The sequence below is a fragment of the Vespa velutina genome, chromosome 3 (assembly GCF_912470025.1).
Source record: "Vespa velutina chromosome 3, iVesVel2.1, whole genome shotgun sequence".
Taxonomy (NCBI): domain Eukaryota; kingdom Metazoa; phylum Arthropoda; class Insecta; order Hymenoptera; family Vespidae; genus Vespa; species Vespa velutina.
In genome coordinates this window covers 12,247,386-12,264,701 of record NC_062190.1, presented here as the reverse complement: position 1 = coordinate 12,264,701, position 17,316 = coordinate 12,247,386, and the positions used below count along the sequence as shown (strand labels likewise).

At 40.7% G+C, this 17,316-nt stretch overlaps 1 protein-coding gene across 2 annotated transcripts; it reads left to right on the top strand.

Moving 5' to 3' along the window:
• The first annotated feature begins 6,617 nt into the window (after positions 1-6,617).
• LOC124947541 lies at positions 6,618-17,068 on the top strand. 2 transcript variants are annotated; one of them, XM_047489836.1, is made up of 7 exons: positions 6,618-7,199; positions 10,078-10,240; positions 14,403-14,608; positions 14,728-14,863; positions 14,936-15,075; positions 15,184-15,448; positions 15,574-17,068. In XM_047489836.1, exons 2-7 carry the CDS (start codon positions 10,225-10,227, stop codon positions 15,642-15,644), a joined length of 834 nt encoding a protein of 277 aa, XP_047345792.1. In that variant the 5' UTR covers positions 6,618-7,199; positions 10,078-10,224; the 3' UTR covers positions 15,645-17,068. The 2 variants fall into 2 exon arrangements, with proteins under 2 accessions (XP_047345792.1, XP_047345790.1); XM_047489834.1 differs by lacking the exon at positions 10,078-10,240.
• The last annotated feature ends 248 nt before the right edge of the window (positions 17,069-17,316 follow it).

The following is a 17,316-nucleotide window of genomic DNA, read 5'->3' as shown; positions in this document are numbered from 1 at the left end:
TAAACACGACTACGTTGAAGTATTACTATTAGACGTTTCAATATCTATTGAGATTGAAAGGATATAGCAAGACGCCGATGAAAATTAAGATTATCGATAAAAGGGGATGATAATTATGTGGTCAGTCGTTATTTCATAACGGTAAATATTAGAATTGAATTTGACGAGTCGCAAATCCAGACCATTATTGTCACTTTTAGGTTTCCTATGTAGCTCGAAATATCGGTCGAATGTATAATATGTAGAATGGCTTTTCGGTGACGTTCGCTTATCTATATATGTAGATAGATATGTGTGCAGGTACCTATCTGCCTACACACGTATCCGGTACATCCACTTGTTGCAAAAATGATGATGAACTCGTTATTGAGCCTACTTCATGTATTATTATCCATTTCCTAAAAGTTATACTGGTATTTCCGCGCTCTTTAAATGTTTCAAATTTCACAAACATAAAGATCTCCTAATACGCGTATATAAAAATGCAGTAAGCGAATAACTTAGTTACCTACGTACAGCTTACCATCGTCTCGATAAAATGAAAAAGACACGCAGATCGATATCATAGTTATCAGAGTTACCTTATGGACTTTTTCTTAATATCTATTGTCTTAATAATATTTGTAACTCGATTGCCCTATGTTCTTGATTCTAATGGAATAATACAATGTTTAAGATAGAGGAAAGGATCAAATTGAAATTTCAGGCAAACGAGAATGATGTTGATAGTCCATCCAATAAGTAAATTTAAAGTTGTTACGAATTTAAGGACAATCGCTCTTATTTCAAAGGCAAAAGGCATTTCAGTTACGGCGATAAAAAACGATTGAATCGACTATTCCATCGAAAAGCGACCTTTTCCTGTTCATCGTAAGGCGAAATCAACGGACAAGGCCGAGGGTTGAAAGGAGATAGGGAGGCAGTGGAGCGCTTGTGCGAAAGAGAGAGGTAGATCGACTAACGATCCCCGTCGAGTAATTGGGGTACCAGTTGCACGCGTCAGGATGAATTTCATCCCCTGAAGGCAGTAGTCTTACAAACCCTCCCTTTGACGTCCGAACACGTAATCGCGATTTCGCACATATAATACGATCGTATATATCGCTTTTCGAAAATATCGATAATACTTTATGCTTAAAAACATATAGATGTCGTTCGATCAATCGACCCATGTTTTTCTATCTCTCAAATATTTACATATACGATTACCTGCAAGTATATAGAAACGAGCGAAGAAGATTGTTAATAAAGCGAGACTTTATGAATTCGATCCGTTCTATTTAACAAAGATGATATCGAGTAGCGATTGAAATCAATCCTTAAACGCGTTACAATCGTGCCGAATCTGTTAGCCTCGAGTGAAAATACAATGTACAGGAGTAGATTCGTATATCTATGTACGTACATGTGTATGCGTGCGTGTATGCGTGCGCGTATGTGTATATATATATATATATATATATATATATATATATATATTTCTGTATAATGGAGATATCTGCAAAAGCACCTACATACATAAATCGTGTAATCGGCAAATTAAATTGATCTCGTTAGATGAGAATATTCAAAAAAGGAATTTAAAGGATCTTGCAGGGTCGAAATTCTTCGAGCACCAGGTAGAAGCGTAGTACAAGACGCATGCGCTTATTTATTAGCGCGACCGAAAATCGATATTCGCCCTCTCGTTTGCTCCCTAGGCTAATATTTCTTTCGACTTCGTCTTTTCGTACGCGCGTATCGTTAAATTTTCTTCTGCGTCCCCGATAACGAGAAAATATTCTAAACGTTTCCTCGATAAATTTTTACAGACATTCGTGCAGACATTCTTTAAAGGAAGACGGCTTATAAAAAGTTTAGGCTATTTTCAAATGTATCGAGATAAAGGAACAAATTAATCGTCATAATTTCGATAAAGGGATACAAATTATATATAGGTACATTTTATCTTCGTTCGAGGAAGTCAACGTTAAACTGTCACGCGCATAAATACCTACCTACATATATACTCGAGAGCACATTGTACAGTTTTTAAAAATATTACCAAGTCGTCTCTTACGTCTCCACCCTTCTCCCTAGAGTAGTTTTTATCAATTCGGCTCCTCCGTTCGAAGATGTACTTACTTAGATATACTCGTAGCTCGAGTCTCCCGAGTGAATATCATCGTATGACATCGTACGATGGCGAGCGTTACACGTAAACAACCCTCTTATTCTATCGAATATGTATATTTTTCGATTCGCGATGGCTCCAAATTCGAACGATAGACGGTTGTTAGATATATCAAACTATCCGATAATAGCTTCGTTATCTTGATCGTTTTAAAATATGATTAGGGAACACAAACGTCGCTTTCTCATTCTAATCTTCAAATCTATAACGATAAAATCGTAAAATAATAACGTTTAACTTTTTCGATTCAACGTGTCGAATCGATCGATTCCAAATCTGTATGTATTTTCAATCGAATCGAAAATTAAAATGATCATTTCAAAGGGTAATAGAAAATGCCGAAAGAACTTCATTTAATCGAGATGATCAGCTTGAAAAATCACTTTGGAATAAAAATGGAGGATGACTTTTGGTACCGTTTAAATTTGATACGTCCGTTGATATATACACGCGTACAGGTTCCCATAGCTATAATCTATAGTAGACTTAGACACACGCTGCACTCGTATACGTAGCATACTTGGATAAGTATGAGTGGTCGTGTTGCGTAAGTAGATACTCGAGGAATATTACAGATGCTTATGCGAGCATGAAACTGGCACATAAAATGTGCGGTTTTCGCGTATATAGGAGATGCAATGACATCAAACCATTTTCGATGAAACGGCCCGTATTTAATGGAATGAGAGGTGGACGAAAAAAATGTTGATCGATTGCGCCCATCGTACCTTTATCACCGCTCTGGTAATACACCTTTTTTCCGAATTTTTCTCCAAACTTTGTCTTTTTTAAAAGTTAAAAGTCTCTCATCGACAAACAATGCACGCAAAGTGGAACAAATATTACCTTGTTCGTTTGCCAAGCGAAACATAAGAAAAAAACGACACGTCTTGCAACGCTAATCCTGCGATTTTCTTCCTGGGTTAAAAGAGCTCTCTTTGCCTAAATTAATTAATAAGTATGTACCAATATATTTTCCTGGTAGATAACGCGCGTCTGATTTTCCGTAAGGATTACCATAAGCATTCCGTAAGCGACAAGTAACAACCGACGTACTATACACGCTCCATTAATATTGCATTTGAAATAAATTATTTTATTGCCTCATCGTGAAATCCTTCAGTTACAAAGAACACAATCACCCACAGCGGTTTCTTCGTTGGCCCTGCGACTTTAACGAACGGAACGAAACTTTGAGTAGGTAATCTTTCTTTTTTCTAACAATATTCGAACAAAGGACGATAACAAAAGTTGACGCAAAAAATGTAGAAGTAAAATAAAGGGGATCCGGTACGGAAAGGAAGAAAAAAGAGCGAGGAGAGAGAGAGAGAGAGAGAGAGAGAGAGAGAGAGAGAGAGAGAGATGGAGCGAAGACTCTGTGCATTTTCCGTTGGGAAGACACAAAGTGGGTCATCTCGAGGAAAAGTAAAGCCCGTAAAAGCGAGAAATGCAAAAGTAAAACTATGAGACGCAGCGAGAAAAGTAGGGGAAACGAATAGATAGACACGATAGGGAGAGGAGGAGAAGCGCTTCTCGCCCAAGTAAGTACGTAGCTCGAGATGATTTGCATAAAGTACTTGCGATTCCGGAAAGCGTCAAAGATGATAACATGTAACCTTGCGAACTTGTTGCGATTTTTCACTCATAGATCGTCCATTTTCACATTTCTTTCAGCGATAATTACAAAACTGACAATAAATCGTCATAGGACAAAATTCTTCAACTTATCAATCTTACGTTCGATGAGTTTCTTTCAGAATTTATTGTCGCATATTAACGATGCGCTTTCTTTATTTCACCTCGGATAAAAGTCTCCAATGATTTGATCAATCTCGACAGTGATTAAACGATATCGATGTAATAATACTTCGGGTCATCGGTATATATAATCAAATTTCTGTTTCCGCGGCATTGGCAAGAAAAAAAATAAAACTCGTCCTTTCGACGAAACGAAGGATACGCTTAACGAAGGATGTTCGTTCGAACAAAAACAAACGTGATATGTCCTAACGTATGACCTAGCAGTTTGTCCGTGTTTCGTCGATGAGATACATACGAAATCCTGAATGACGCTAATCGAGCCCCTTATAGCTCTTACGCATCAAATCTAAGTAGTTTCCACGCATTCGACGTAACCCGTCGTCGACTCGGGTCTGGTCTATCATCAAAATTGGACAGCTGCTAGCTCTCGTAGATTCTGTCTCTGGCTCGCGACTTGCACGCACGCAACCAAGCATGCACGCACGCAGTCACGAGGGTCAGGGACACGACGAATTCGAAATGGCAGATGCTAGCGTCCAACTAATTGCCCGCCCTCGCCTCTTTCTTTCTTCTCCCTACAACGTGAGCGGAACTTTTTTTCAAAAAGTTTCCCTCGCACTATCGCATCGTTTCACGAAGAATGCAGGGCTACTGCGCGATTATTATAGCGTAGCGTAAATAAAAGTCGAATCGTTACAAATCGCCAAACGATTATCACGAATCAAACTTAAAATTTCTATTTTTCAACGCGCCTATCGGACGGACCTGGATAAAGCTCGTAACTTTGCAAAGTCCAACGTTACCAGACATTTACTAGGCTCTTCTCGTACGGTCGAACAAGTTTTCGTAAAATTTCAATCTTTTAAATGGAACGAATGGACCTTTTGGGTAATTGTACGAAATGCGGGTTCTACGAGATGCGCGAGCTAAACGAGGGCAGGAAATAAAAGCGCTACAAGAGACTCGTTCAATCGACTTGCGCATATATACGGGCAATAGACGTATAAACTATAGCCCCGCGCTGAAAGGTTCTTTAAAGTGCTTGGTAAGAACCCTAAACGAAGCTACTGTTCCATCGTTAATTCGAAACGTTTCAAATCTTAAAATAAGTACCTACTATCGCGAATCTTCGAATTTAGTAATAAATATACATATATATATATATATACATCATTTTTTTTTTATACCAAGAAAGTATGTACAATCCAGTTACCGATACGCGCTAATCTATTAAACGTACGATTCGTTCGTCTTATATATATATATATATATATATATATATACACACACACACACACACACGCACGCACACACACACACACACATATATATGCACAAACATAATATGAGAGCAAAGCTTTCGCCGTTAAATAACACCAGTGATGAGATACGCATGCGTACGTAGAAACGCGTGCATAAGTAGAAAAGCGCGTACCCAGAAACTATCCCATAGAGCGACATAGAAATACTTTTTTCGCGTGCACGTACGTACGTTCTACGTGTTTGTACGTTCATTATTTTATATTTGTACACATACGTAGATACGTAACGTGCGCACTCTTAAATACGCTTTTTCCTATCAAGCGGTACACAAGGTCTACGCGTTTTCCTCGACGAGTTAAAAGCTAATTCGACCCGTTAATTTCGTCGACCCAACTCATCTCATTCGAGCCGCATCCTTTCGAGTGCAACTTTTCCGTTTAAAATAACTCGGCTTAACTCGATTATTTCTCATTAGCTCAGCCGTCGGTGCAGTCATTCTTTTGTTCTTAACTTTTGCACGAAGGCACAGTATTTCCTTCCTCTCGTGCGTTTCACGCTTTCTCCTGCCACCTATCTCATGGCTCAAGTTAAAGGAATGCCAACAATTACGTTCAACCTAGACATACATGTCCTACCATATATAGTTGCATTTTCGTAATATTCATAAAGGATATACATATAGTACTGGCGAAGGTCGTCATTTTTTTTCACCGACGATGATTCCAGTGAGCCTAATATAAGAACATGGATAGTGTCGGATACGTGTCGATGAGAGAATAAGTGTGCCTCATACATGGACAGGTATTTGCTCACGCCAGAAAAGTAGAACGAGATCCGATAAATTGGAACAGTTACAATGTACAAAATAACCTGTATGTCCTATACGTAAGAGTTTAAAAGCTACAACGAAATAGAATATCGGATAAAAAGCGAAATATGGAGCTCAACGATAGGCGTGGTCGTAAACTATGGAGCCACCTACTTATGTACGTATTCGTACCCATAGCCGTATTCGAAATGTCGATATGAACGTTTGATTTTATCTCTCCGTCATTTCAATTGGACTAGCCAATTTGAATACTCGATAATAAGAAATTTCGAACTTTTGAGCGAAAAGAGAATTTGATTCAACGTTTGCGCAACTGCGTTCATAAGATTTGGAAGAGAAAGAACTAGTTAATGAAAGAAGCATTGTATCGAGAAAAACTTGTAGCACAAACGATAAAACGAAATAGAAGAAGCAAAATTCCGAGTTGGCATATCTAAAACGCAACAAGGGAGGAAAGCGAGTAAGTTCGACAATTTGAGTCTTCGACAGTGACGGTGGTGGTGATGGCGGTGGTGGTGGCGGCGACGGCGGCGGCGGCGGCGGCGGCGGCGGCGGCGGCGGCGGCGGCGGCGGCAGCGATGGCAGTGGCGACAGCGTCGTCGTCGTTGTCGGTGGCGTTGGCGTCGGAGGCAACGCGCGGTTCTCGAGGCAAAGGCCTTCTTGGCGACCGGTATTTCCGCGCGACGCGTGTCCTAGTACGCACGATCATCGTGGCTGTCACACGTTATCGCACGTATCGTACTCACGGTGTCGTTCCTTGTCAGAGGTCAAGGAGAACATTTTGGCGGTAGAACGTATAGGTGCGTGGCGCGCGCGCGCGCGCGCCCAAGATAAAGGTACAGAGAGAGAGAGAGAGAGAGAGAGAGAGAGAGAGAGAGAGAGAGAGGAAGGAACTCTCGATGACCGCCGCTCCCGTTATCGCGGTGGATGTCAAAGGGCAACGTACGACCTGACTAGAGCCGTGCCAGGGCCGTGCCAGGGCCGAAGCAGGGATAGCGTCGCGCTGGCGCGCGTCTCCTCCTTCGGGCGACGTCGCGACGTCCTCGAAGCAGAAGTAACTTGGACGATTTTCCCTTCTCGTCATCGCCGTTTTCATCGTTACCACCAGCATGGATTGGCTTCGCAAACTCGGACCTATTCTTCTCTTACTGCTCTTTGCTCTTGGCACCGAGGGTAAGTCACAATTCGCCTCGCCCTAATCCCTAATTTTTCGTTTGCCCTCGTCTAGCAGCCTTCAACCTTGCCTATGACAGCCTAGCCTATCTAATATCGTTCCCATCACGCTCGCCGCGCCGCCAACATTCTTGCTTCGTCTCTCAATCGGTTCTTTGTCGAGCGCGCCTTCGACGGTAGATGTGACTTGGCGATATCGAGGATTCTCCTCCATCACCACTTTCCATCGTCTCGAAACAAATCTTCGAGAAACGACGACGACGGTGACGCCTTTTCGAATTCTGCTGCGTGTTTTAAATAAACTCGGACTTTACGTCGTCATTGTCGTTCCATCCAATTTACGATTCTCCATTAGCATATTGTTTTTTAATCTTTCACTCGATCGCGATAGGTACGCAAATATTTTGCCGCCTTTTATTTGAAAAAATCGATTATCTCCAATTATATACACGTTTCTAGATACGTAGGTAGGCTATGTGCGAGAGCGCGCGCGCATTAATTGACTCATGAAATTTAGAGAGCTGAAGAATTCTGTCTGCGACAGATGCGGTGCGTAATGAAAATAATTGCTTGCTCTCTCTCTCTCTCTCTCTCTCTCTCTCTCTCTCTCTCTCTCTCTCTCTCTCTCCCTCTATCTATCTATCTATCTATCTATCTATCTATCTATCTATCTCACTCACTCACTCACTCACTCACTCGCTCCTCTTGCTATTTCTTTCTTTGCTGCCTCTGGTCATCGTTAGTCTTTCCTTTGACATACCAAAACTATCCCCAAAGTTTCAAGTGAGTATCGTCCAAAGAGGAAATTATATCTCGCAGATAAAGGCGATGAAAAAAATGATGCTTTGAAATAAAAAGTCTTAAATTTGAGAATTATGTATCAGGGTGTTTGAAAGAAATGGTAAAAATGTCTGCGAATCGGTGGTGGTATCGTTCGCGAAGAAAAATTTTTTATAACGATCTAGAGAAGAATCGAGAGCGTATAGAGGGGTTTCTCTCATGTTGATTCCTATATTTGCTAGAATGATAATAGACAATAGACGCGACAGGATAGAGGCACGAGCTCTAGTTGGACATTTCAATAATGGAAATGAATTAAAATGAACGGAGCGGTCTTGCCTCTTTCCCGTGAGACTCGCGACTCACAATGCCTAGAGAAATTTGGTTGTTTCGCGTGTGTCTCTCTTATACGTAAAGGACGTACCGCGTTCCCAGAACACATAGAAAAACATAAGTTTTCCCTATTCCATTTAGTCCTACGGTCTTATAGTCGTTTACGCCTCGTCGTATGCCCCTTGATCTGAGATAATCGTGTAAAATATTAAAACGTATTTATATCCACTTACGTACATATTAAAGTCGTAAGGTATAGCATCGCTATTATCTTGATTAATATTCCAAAGAACATTATGGCTTTACGACTGTATGCGCACGTTCGCATCGTCCCTTCGATCGCACAGTTTAATCCTTGAATTTCGATGCGACTCGCGTAGCCTCGAGCATTGCCTATATCCATCTTTACACCGTTTCTGTCTTAAGAGCGCGCTTTTCGAATAGTACCTTTATTATATTACGACGATGTTGGAGCGAATTAATAACGACCGTTTTAAGATCCTTCCAATCGTTACACTTAACTCGAGACAAATTAATTGGATTTCCCGTGCATTTTAAACATCGAAAAAGATTTTAAATGGAACTGATTAAAAAGCAGGAAGGCATCCTCTTCGTCGTCCGTGTGTGTCCGGTCGAAGGCAGGGTCATCGGACCATCTGCCGTACGTTTCAAGTGCACGTGGTGTACCATGACGTTGGAAAAAAATAACTTTATCGCGTGCGTCTGCTTCAAATATACGCTTTTACGTATGGGTTGCAACAGATACGTATATATGCGTGTGTGTGTGTGTATATATATATATATATATATATATATATATATATACACACGTGTATAAATATGTACGTTAGTTTATCGTTCGTTTCTTCGTTCTGACGATACCGGTGGAGGAAAAAGGGTACAGGAAGATGAGGTGGTATCAAGTTCTCCGCGGACGTAAACCAGGCAGAAAATTGACGATGCCTAAGCGCACGCGTTATAATTTCGTAATGTTTGTTTTCCGATGCAACCGACAACAGACGGACTGGATAGCGTCTTTTATATTTTGGACGAGCCTGTTGGCAAGAGATACGAGTCGAGCGACTCTTTGCGTGTTTATCAAATAAACGCTAAAGGGCTGGTTGCGTCTCGAGAGAAGCTGAAATGAAAACTGAAATGGAACAGTAACGCGGTGCACCGCGAGAGCTTAGAGACGCGCGCCGTTAGATCGTGCCGAGGGCGGTGGCGGTGGCGGCGGACTTGGAGAGCACGCGGTAACCGCATACCAGGTACACTCGTCTTTTCCCGAAGCAAGTAAAAAATGAAAATGTTTTTTCAAGAACATATTAGTTCTTCAATGGATAATCACGTTTCTCTCCATGGAATCAAATCGATTAAAGATAAGTTTCAAAGGCAAAAACCATTTGGGCGATTTTTTATCACAGATTCATTCGTTGTGAATGGACAAAGGAAGAAGAAAATGAGAAAAAAGGGATAAGATTTTCGTCGTGGGATTTTTCAACGTTCGTTATGGTTACTGACGTTCTGATCGGCTGACTGAATGTTTCGTCCCATAAAATGTTAGTTTCTTCGATGCGTTCAGTTGGTCGCCATACCGCTTATTAGCATGAGAAATTCTAGGCGAAGAGCGATAACGCGTCGATAGCCTCGTTTCCTTTCCTTTCCTACGCCGTACGAGTTTTCGTCGTACGAGATCGTCGTTCGTTAAACGAGATACTTTGACGCGACTAATAAAATGCAATAATGTTCATATAATGTATTATAGACTTTGCGAGGACATTGGGAGAGATCTCGAAGGACGTAACGTCACGATGAACGAGAGAAAGCGGAAATTTCGGGCTTTGGACGATCGCTTTCGCGGATGCGACGTATCCGGCAATTTGGCTATTGTCGGGGAACGACGATACCATGAATGCGGGTGCACGCAAGTATGACATTGCTCGACTATGTTCCTGTCGCTTTCCTATATTTCTACCATCTCTTCGTTTCATCTCCATCAATCGGCGTTTAAAACGATACTTTTTCCTTTGCTATTGTCGTCTCCGTCGGTTTGCTATACGCGCCAACGGAAATAGACAGATAGATAAATAGATATATACATACACACACACACACACACATAGAGAGAGAGAGAGAGAGAGAGAGAGAGAGAGAGAAAGATAAAGAGAAAGAGAGAAATGAAAAAATCAAACTCACTATTCCATTATCCTGTATTTGTATGTGGCCGTATTCGATCTCATCGGTTCGTTCGCTCGTTCGAATCCTTCCGCGAGTATCGATTTCCGGTGATGGTTCGCAAAATGTATCAGAGATATTTGCCTCATTTTGTTTCTATTTTGTTTCTTTCGACAGATACATATATGTGTGTGTGTGTGTGTGTGTGTGTGTGTGTACGTGTGCGTGTATAAAAGTGTTGCTTAGCTGCAACCTTTCTTCTCGTCCGAGCGACGATAATTTTCATTCTCCTTCTTCTCGTCTCCTCCTTCTTATCTTCTCGTCTCGTTAGCCACGTCGTTCGTAAAAAGTTCGCAAGTCTTCAGGCTTGCAAAGGAATCGGAGAGAAACGTGCAAAGGACGTCGAATCGTTTTATCCTTGTATTGTAAGGTAAGTTCGAGAAAAAAATAAATTATCGAGAATATGTCGATTAGCGGCGCTCGAGCCCGTCCTTTTCTTCCCCTTTCTTCGCTCCGGATATTATCGAGTACGTATCGAGGCTAACTATGAGTTTCTAATTCTCCTCGACCTGCCCTTTCCAAAACTTCATCGTCAATCCCTCTTCTAGTTCAGCGCACCTCTTCATTTTATTATACCTATCGTGCGTGCCTATATCGCGAGCGATCGGCTTCGCTTCGAAGCGATCGAAATAGGACGTACCGGATGCGACTAATGCGAAAATCCAATATTTACACGACGCACGGCATACACGACGTGCGGTATAAAGTAACTACGGATATCGATATCCGTATTTATCGATATAAATATGAAAAAATATTTAGTTACCTGATCCGATTAGATTTTCTAGTTTTACGAATGGAACAGTCCATCATCTTCTTTCCTTCTTTCGTTATCCTCTCTGCGATACGACAGATCGCCATTGATCAACGATCAAAATGACAAATCCTAGGATGATCGTCGAATATTATTCGTATTCGTAGACCGCGATAATACTACCTATCTACGCGACGATACCTATCTAATAAGAGCGAGCTCAAATTTACCGCATTCGGGGAATAATCTATTTCGCAAAAATATAAGAAAAAAATCGGGAGGAAGGAAAAAGCCTTTCTCCCTTTTTTCCTTTATTTATTTATTCCCCAAGGACGATGTTTTTTCCTTCCTTTCGAAACTTTCTCCGCGATCGTGAATCTTTTAATAGAAAGGCACGCGAATGCCTACGATATATTTGCTTTTGGCATGATTTACGATGGTCTTGCCGGTTACGCGTGGTCTATATTTCATTTCTTTCCTTTCTACGTACATACGCGAGAGACATTCGCGTGAATATATGCATACGCAAATCGCTGTCCCTCCAAGAATATTTACCTCTCGACGATTGCTCTCTCTCTCTCTCTCTCTCTCTCTCTCTCTCTCTCTCTCTCTCTCTCTCTCCCTCGAATCTGATCTCCTGAGGTAAAGATAAAGGAAAACTGCTTTTATTTTATTTTGTATGCTAGATCCGTATCCTATAAGAGTGGTAAGAGGAACGAAGCCGTACGTCGTTATTACGTCGTTAAAGTTTCTCGTTTTTGCGCGCTCGACAAGGAAAGAGAAAGAGAAAGAAAAAAAGCTAGACCCTTTCTTTCTTCGGATGATGACGGTGTCGCGACCCTCCTGCGACCCTACTACGACCCTCGCGCGAGCGACACGCGACACCGCTTGCCCTCTCGCCTCTCTCGCTGAACGCAGACAAGGAGGAGTCAGCCGATGAGACTCGCAGATGCTTGGCTTCGCTATTCGACCGGTATACGATTACTCTGTAAAGTAATACCAAAACGAAATTAAGCGACCGTCGAGACGACAAGGGCTGCTAGTGCGACTAGATGCCTGCGATTCTTTTTCTCCCACCATCTCCCTTTCTCGTTTTCTCTTTATCCATCCTTCAGACCGAACGTAACCCAAAACTTTGTCTCTTTGCTATCCTTTATCGGTATCCTTCTTTTACGAGTAGCTCGAATTTTGCGCTGTTTTATGTCGCTCGTTTACCCATCTCTTTCTCCCTTTTTTTATTTCCGCGACGACGGAAATTCCTATCCAGGAAGTCCGCTCGATCGAGTTTACACAAACTATTTTCGAATTTTATGCTCTCTCTCTCTCTCTCTCTCTCTCTCTCTCTCTCTCTCTCTCTCTCTCTCTCTCTCGCCGGAGCCTGCCGACTCGATGTTTCGCCTTAAGGTAAAGAGATCGATAGTCGCCCTCGCTCTTTCGTGATCGTGTACGACAAGTTTTTTTATAACGCCTCCCTTTCTGAGTCACGATCTAAGAACCGCACGAGAACGCGTTATAAGCGTGCATTATTGCCGCACGAAAATGGTCCGGCTTTTTGTAAATTAGGCACGCGTGATCACGGCCATTTAATGAGCAGGATAAAAATTTACTTTTAGGAATGCATTACGTACCCACCTATCACAGGTATAATACCACACCTCGTTGACTTTTTATCATTCATTCCGTAAGAGAAATGAACGAGTAAATATTGTTTAAGGAGGAGCGAGCCTTTTGAAAAATGTACTTTCGGCAACGCTAACGACTAAAACATACCTATCCTCGAAAATATCACGAGTTTAGATCACCGATCCTTGACGGGCAATTAACCGACGACATCAACGTTACCGTCCGTTTCCGGACGCGTTGATTAATGCGTTTTTCAAATAAGGACGAAACGGTGGAAAAATGGCATTGTTTTCCGGTGACCTCATAGCCCGATGACGATTACTCATACCTATTAACCGTTCGTTAGTCGCGGGCCCTTTTTTCTATTCCGACGCCATTGCCTCTATTCTCTTTAGCTCTTTGGCGAATTTATTTTGTTGAAAAAAAAGAACAAAAAAAAAAAAAAAAAAAAAAAAAAAAAAAAAAAGAAAACGAAAGCAAAAGAAAACAAAAAAGGAAAAAAAGAAGAAAACGATCGTTATAAGAGTCAATCATAAATGGGATTTGCCAAATGAGATCGGTATTTAGGAATTTATCGTATTTTTATTAAACTAAGAACGCTTTTAGATAGAAAGAAAAGAGGGTGACATAATATATATGAAATAATGGAAAAAGAAAGAGGCTTGAAAAAAAAAAATTGGTAGAAAGGATAGATGAATGAACGAACGGGTGTAATATACATACATACATACATATATCGAGGATACGGATATAGGTATGATTCATTCTTAGCGCGTTGGGAATGATAACTCATGCATATTGAACGACACAGGGGGGTGGATCATTTCGTGAGTCAGTTCAACGTTGTACACGCGCCTCTGGCGAAAAAGCGATAGGACAAGGAGAGGCCACGGGAAGATCGTTTCTGCTTTTTCGATCTCGTTTCTGGCTTGGTTGCACGCACGCACTCACGCACGCACTCACGCACGCACTCACGCACGCACGCACGCACGCACGCACTCACGCACGCATAAAATCTTCATCGAGTTTTCGATGAACAAGGGGAACAGCGAGTCCTTTCGTAATGTCGTTTCGCGCATCGTTTAATATACGTCATTAATTAGATCGACGATGTCAATCCTATCTTTATCTCTGTCTCTGTAAACTTTATCGGTTCTCTGCAACCATAGGAATTAATACGAGGGTGATTCCATTTCGAATATCGGCTCTTCAATACCTTACCGACTTCTTCTTTACGTTAAACGTTTATGCTTACGTGTATGTTTGAACGAAATGCGTAGAAGAAATAACCCATGAAGTAATTATCGTGATCTATGGTAATCGGAATTGGATTAAAACGTAAATTAATGATTGAAAATTATGATTAATGTCAAATCAGGATATTAATCGTCGCATTGTCTTCGGAATTTATGAAAGGACTGTGTATGCTTATTCGCACGATTACGTCGATACATACGTCGCATTTGGATTTGTTTTAGAAGTAGAAGCGCTCAGGATGCTGGAGCTCGTTATACCGCAATACGTTGTACGAGGACAGAACATACGTCTCGAGTGTAGCTTTAGCCTGGACGGCGAGATACTCTACTCGGTTAAGTGGTACAAGGATGGCAACGAATTTTATCGATACGTACCCAGGGATATGCCACCTGTATTGGTTTTTCCACTTCCCGGCGTTACCGTCGACGTAAGGACCATTTAACGATTTTTCTTGCAAACCTATACGATATAGGTATAGGTATAATACACACACACACACACACACACTTTTTTCTCTCATCTATTATTTTTCTTTCTTTCATTTAGATTCATAACTCTACCGAAAGATCGGTCGTTCTTTACTCCGTTAATCTAATGAGTTCTGGAAGATACAGGTGCGAGGTTTCGGCGGAGGCACCTTCCTTTCAGACTGTATCCGATCATTCCGATATGATGGTAGTCGGTAAGTGCGACCGAATGTTTTCAGGATGCTTGCGGCCTATCATTGTTAATGGATGACTTTTTTTATTTTCAGCCCTACCCGAGAACGGGCCTGTTATCACGGGTAGACCTGGCAGGCGTCGTTATCAAGTGTCGGACGTCGTGCGATTCAACTGCACGTCGGCCAAATCGAAACCAGCCGCTATGCTCAGTTGGTTCATAAATGGCGAGCCCGTAAGTAAATTAAAACATATAAAAACGGCGAGAGAGAGAGAGAGAGAGAGAGAGAAAGAGAGAGAGAGAGAGAGAGAAGGCGCGCGTGCATATTCCTTTGTCGATCAGGTCGATCCACAATACCTAAGAGGACCTCATATCACGGAGGTAGACCGCGAGGGTCTAGAGACCGCCGTACTTGGTCTGGAGTTTCGTCTGCGTACGAAACACTTCAAGAAGGGTGACATGAAGATCAAATGCCTGGCGACGATAGCGACCGTATATTGGAAATCGAACGAGCTCAGTATAGAGGGTGAAAGGCCCCTAAAGATTCCGGTAATGGAGAGTAGGGAGACAAGAGCGCAAGGCCACACACACGCGGAACACATTTTGGGTATATCCGATAAATATTATTTACGTTTTCATTCTCACTAATAAAACGAGAATCGATCAAACAAAGTACGAATGTCTAAATTACATAAACGGATATTTTTAATCGATATTGTTGTTGTTTTTCAGCGAGTGGAACCGTCAAATCCATAGCATCATCTCTGTCGCTGCTAACCCTAGGATTACTTATATTCCGGTAAGGTCAAAGGACTCTCCTCCTCCTTTGTCGCTCCTAATGACGCATCGGCGTGAAATAATCTATCAAATTATCTACCTTGTTTATATTTTTTTATCATTCCACTTAGCGAAGCCTAGGGTCGCATAAAGTGTCGCTTTTAATTAATTCAAGTGCATACGCGTGCGCATATTAAAGAATTCCGACGAGCGAGACCGATCGTGGATGATCGATATGCTCGATATTTTTACAATGAACTAGGAGATTTTATTGATAAATGATTTTCAACGGATAGTCTCTCTATCTCTTCGATCCTCTTTTTTTCATTTTTGTATTTTCACTCGATAATACGCGCTTTTACCGGGATCGATCGGGTACAATGCGTGTCGTACGGCGATGATATTATTTTCAATTCCATGTAAAAACTCGTTAATCATTGGTAATTTTGATATTCGGGGAAAAACAAAAAGAAAAATGAATTAGATTGGCGTACGAACGACGAACGACGAACGACGAACGACGAACGACGAACGACGAACGACGAACGACGAACGAATTATCAGCATACATATCTATGGAACGAATCTATGCAACTACTTATACGCAATCGATTTCTCATTCAACTTGATCGCGCTTGATCGATATCTCGAACGTCGAAAAGATTAATTAAAATTGTTTGAATGAAATGTAAAAGCGATTGTCCGAAATGGACCTTATCGAATGAATCATTTAATCATAGGATTTAATCAAATAGATCAAGGAACGATCGATAGAATTTCCAGTTTTAGGGGATACCATCTTTATCGTACATATGCATGTAAATAGATCCTTTTCCCATTTACGCGTATAAACATATTAGCGTTGATTATTATATTTATGACTGAATTTCTTACTTACGATTTAACAATTTTTCCGTATATCAATCGCCAAGCATGCCATTAAATTTCAATGCGTTGCACGATTATAATCATACTTATCAACTATCATAAAAATTTTATAATCGGCCTTGGGATATAATCGATTTTTAACTCAATCGTTGGACGATCAACTTGACGCAAGTCCAGTATCGAGAGTCCAAGCTGGTATTATAATTTCTTACGGTACAAAGTATGAAAATAAAGAAATTCAAAGGCGAAGAAAGAGAAAACGCAAAAAGAAGAAAAGGAAGAAGAAAGGAAAACAATCAACAATAACATTTCAAATCGTTGTTGCGCTCTCTACATCATAGCTTTTAACATTCTAGTCGCTATAAATCATACAATAATAATGATGTCATATTTTAGGATGATTGTAAACTATGTAAATCTAGCGTGTGTACCAAAGATATTGAAATTATTGCGATAAACATTCCTAATTGTTAATTATAGTCGTAGAATGTAATTAAAGATAAATGCGACTAAAATTTCATATACGACGACTTTAACAATATTTTGTACATATGTACATAAATAAAATGTACGTTATACAAGATTTAAAGATAAAATTATGTTAAGCAATGGAAGGAGAAAAAAAGAAAAGAAAAAAAAGCGAAGTAGGTACAGCTCTATATATATATATATATATATATATATATATATATATATATGTATATATACATATATATATATATATTGCCGATCTTTCGGAGCATTGAGATTTATAAAAAGAGAAATCTGTCCAAATATCTTGTATACCGATCAAATAAAATCATGGAAAAA

Excerpts from the sequence above, each read along its gene's own strand:
- LOC124947541 (XM_047489834.1), top strand. The coding sequence starts at position 7,136 with ATGGATTGGCTTCGCAAACTCGGACCTATTCTTCTCTTACTGCTCTTT. Across the intron at positions 14,609-14,727 it reads TTCCCGGCGTTACCGTCGAC|ATTCATAACTCTACCGAAAG; the intron begins GTAAGGACCATT and ends TCTTTCATTTAG. Across the intron at positions 15,449-15,573 it reads ACACGCGGAACACATTTTGG|CGAGTGGAACCGTCAAATCC; the intron begins GTATATCCGATA and ends GTTGTTTTTCAG.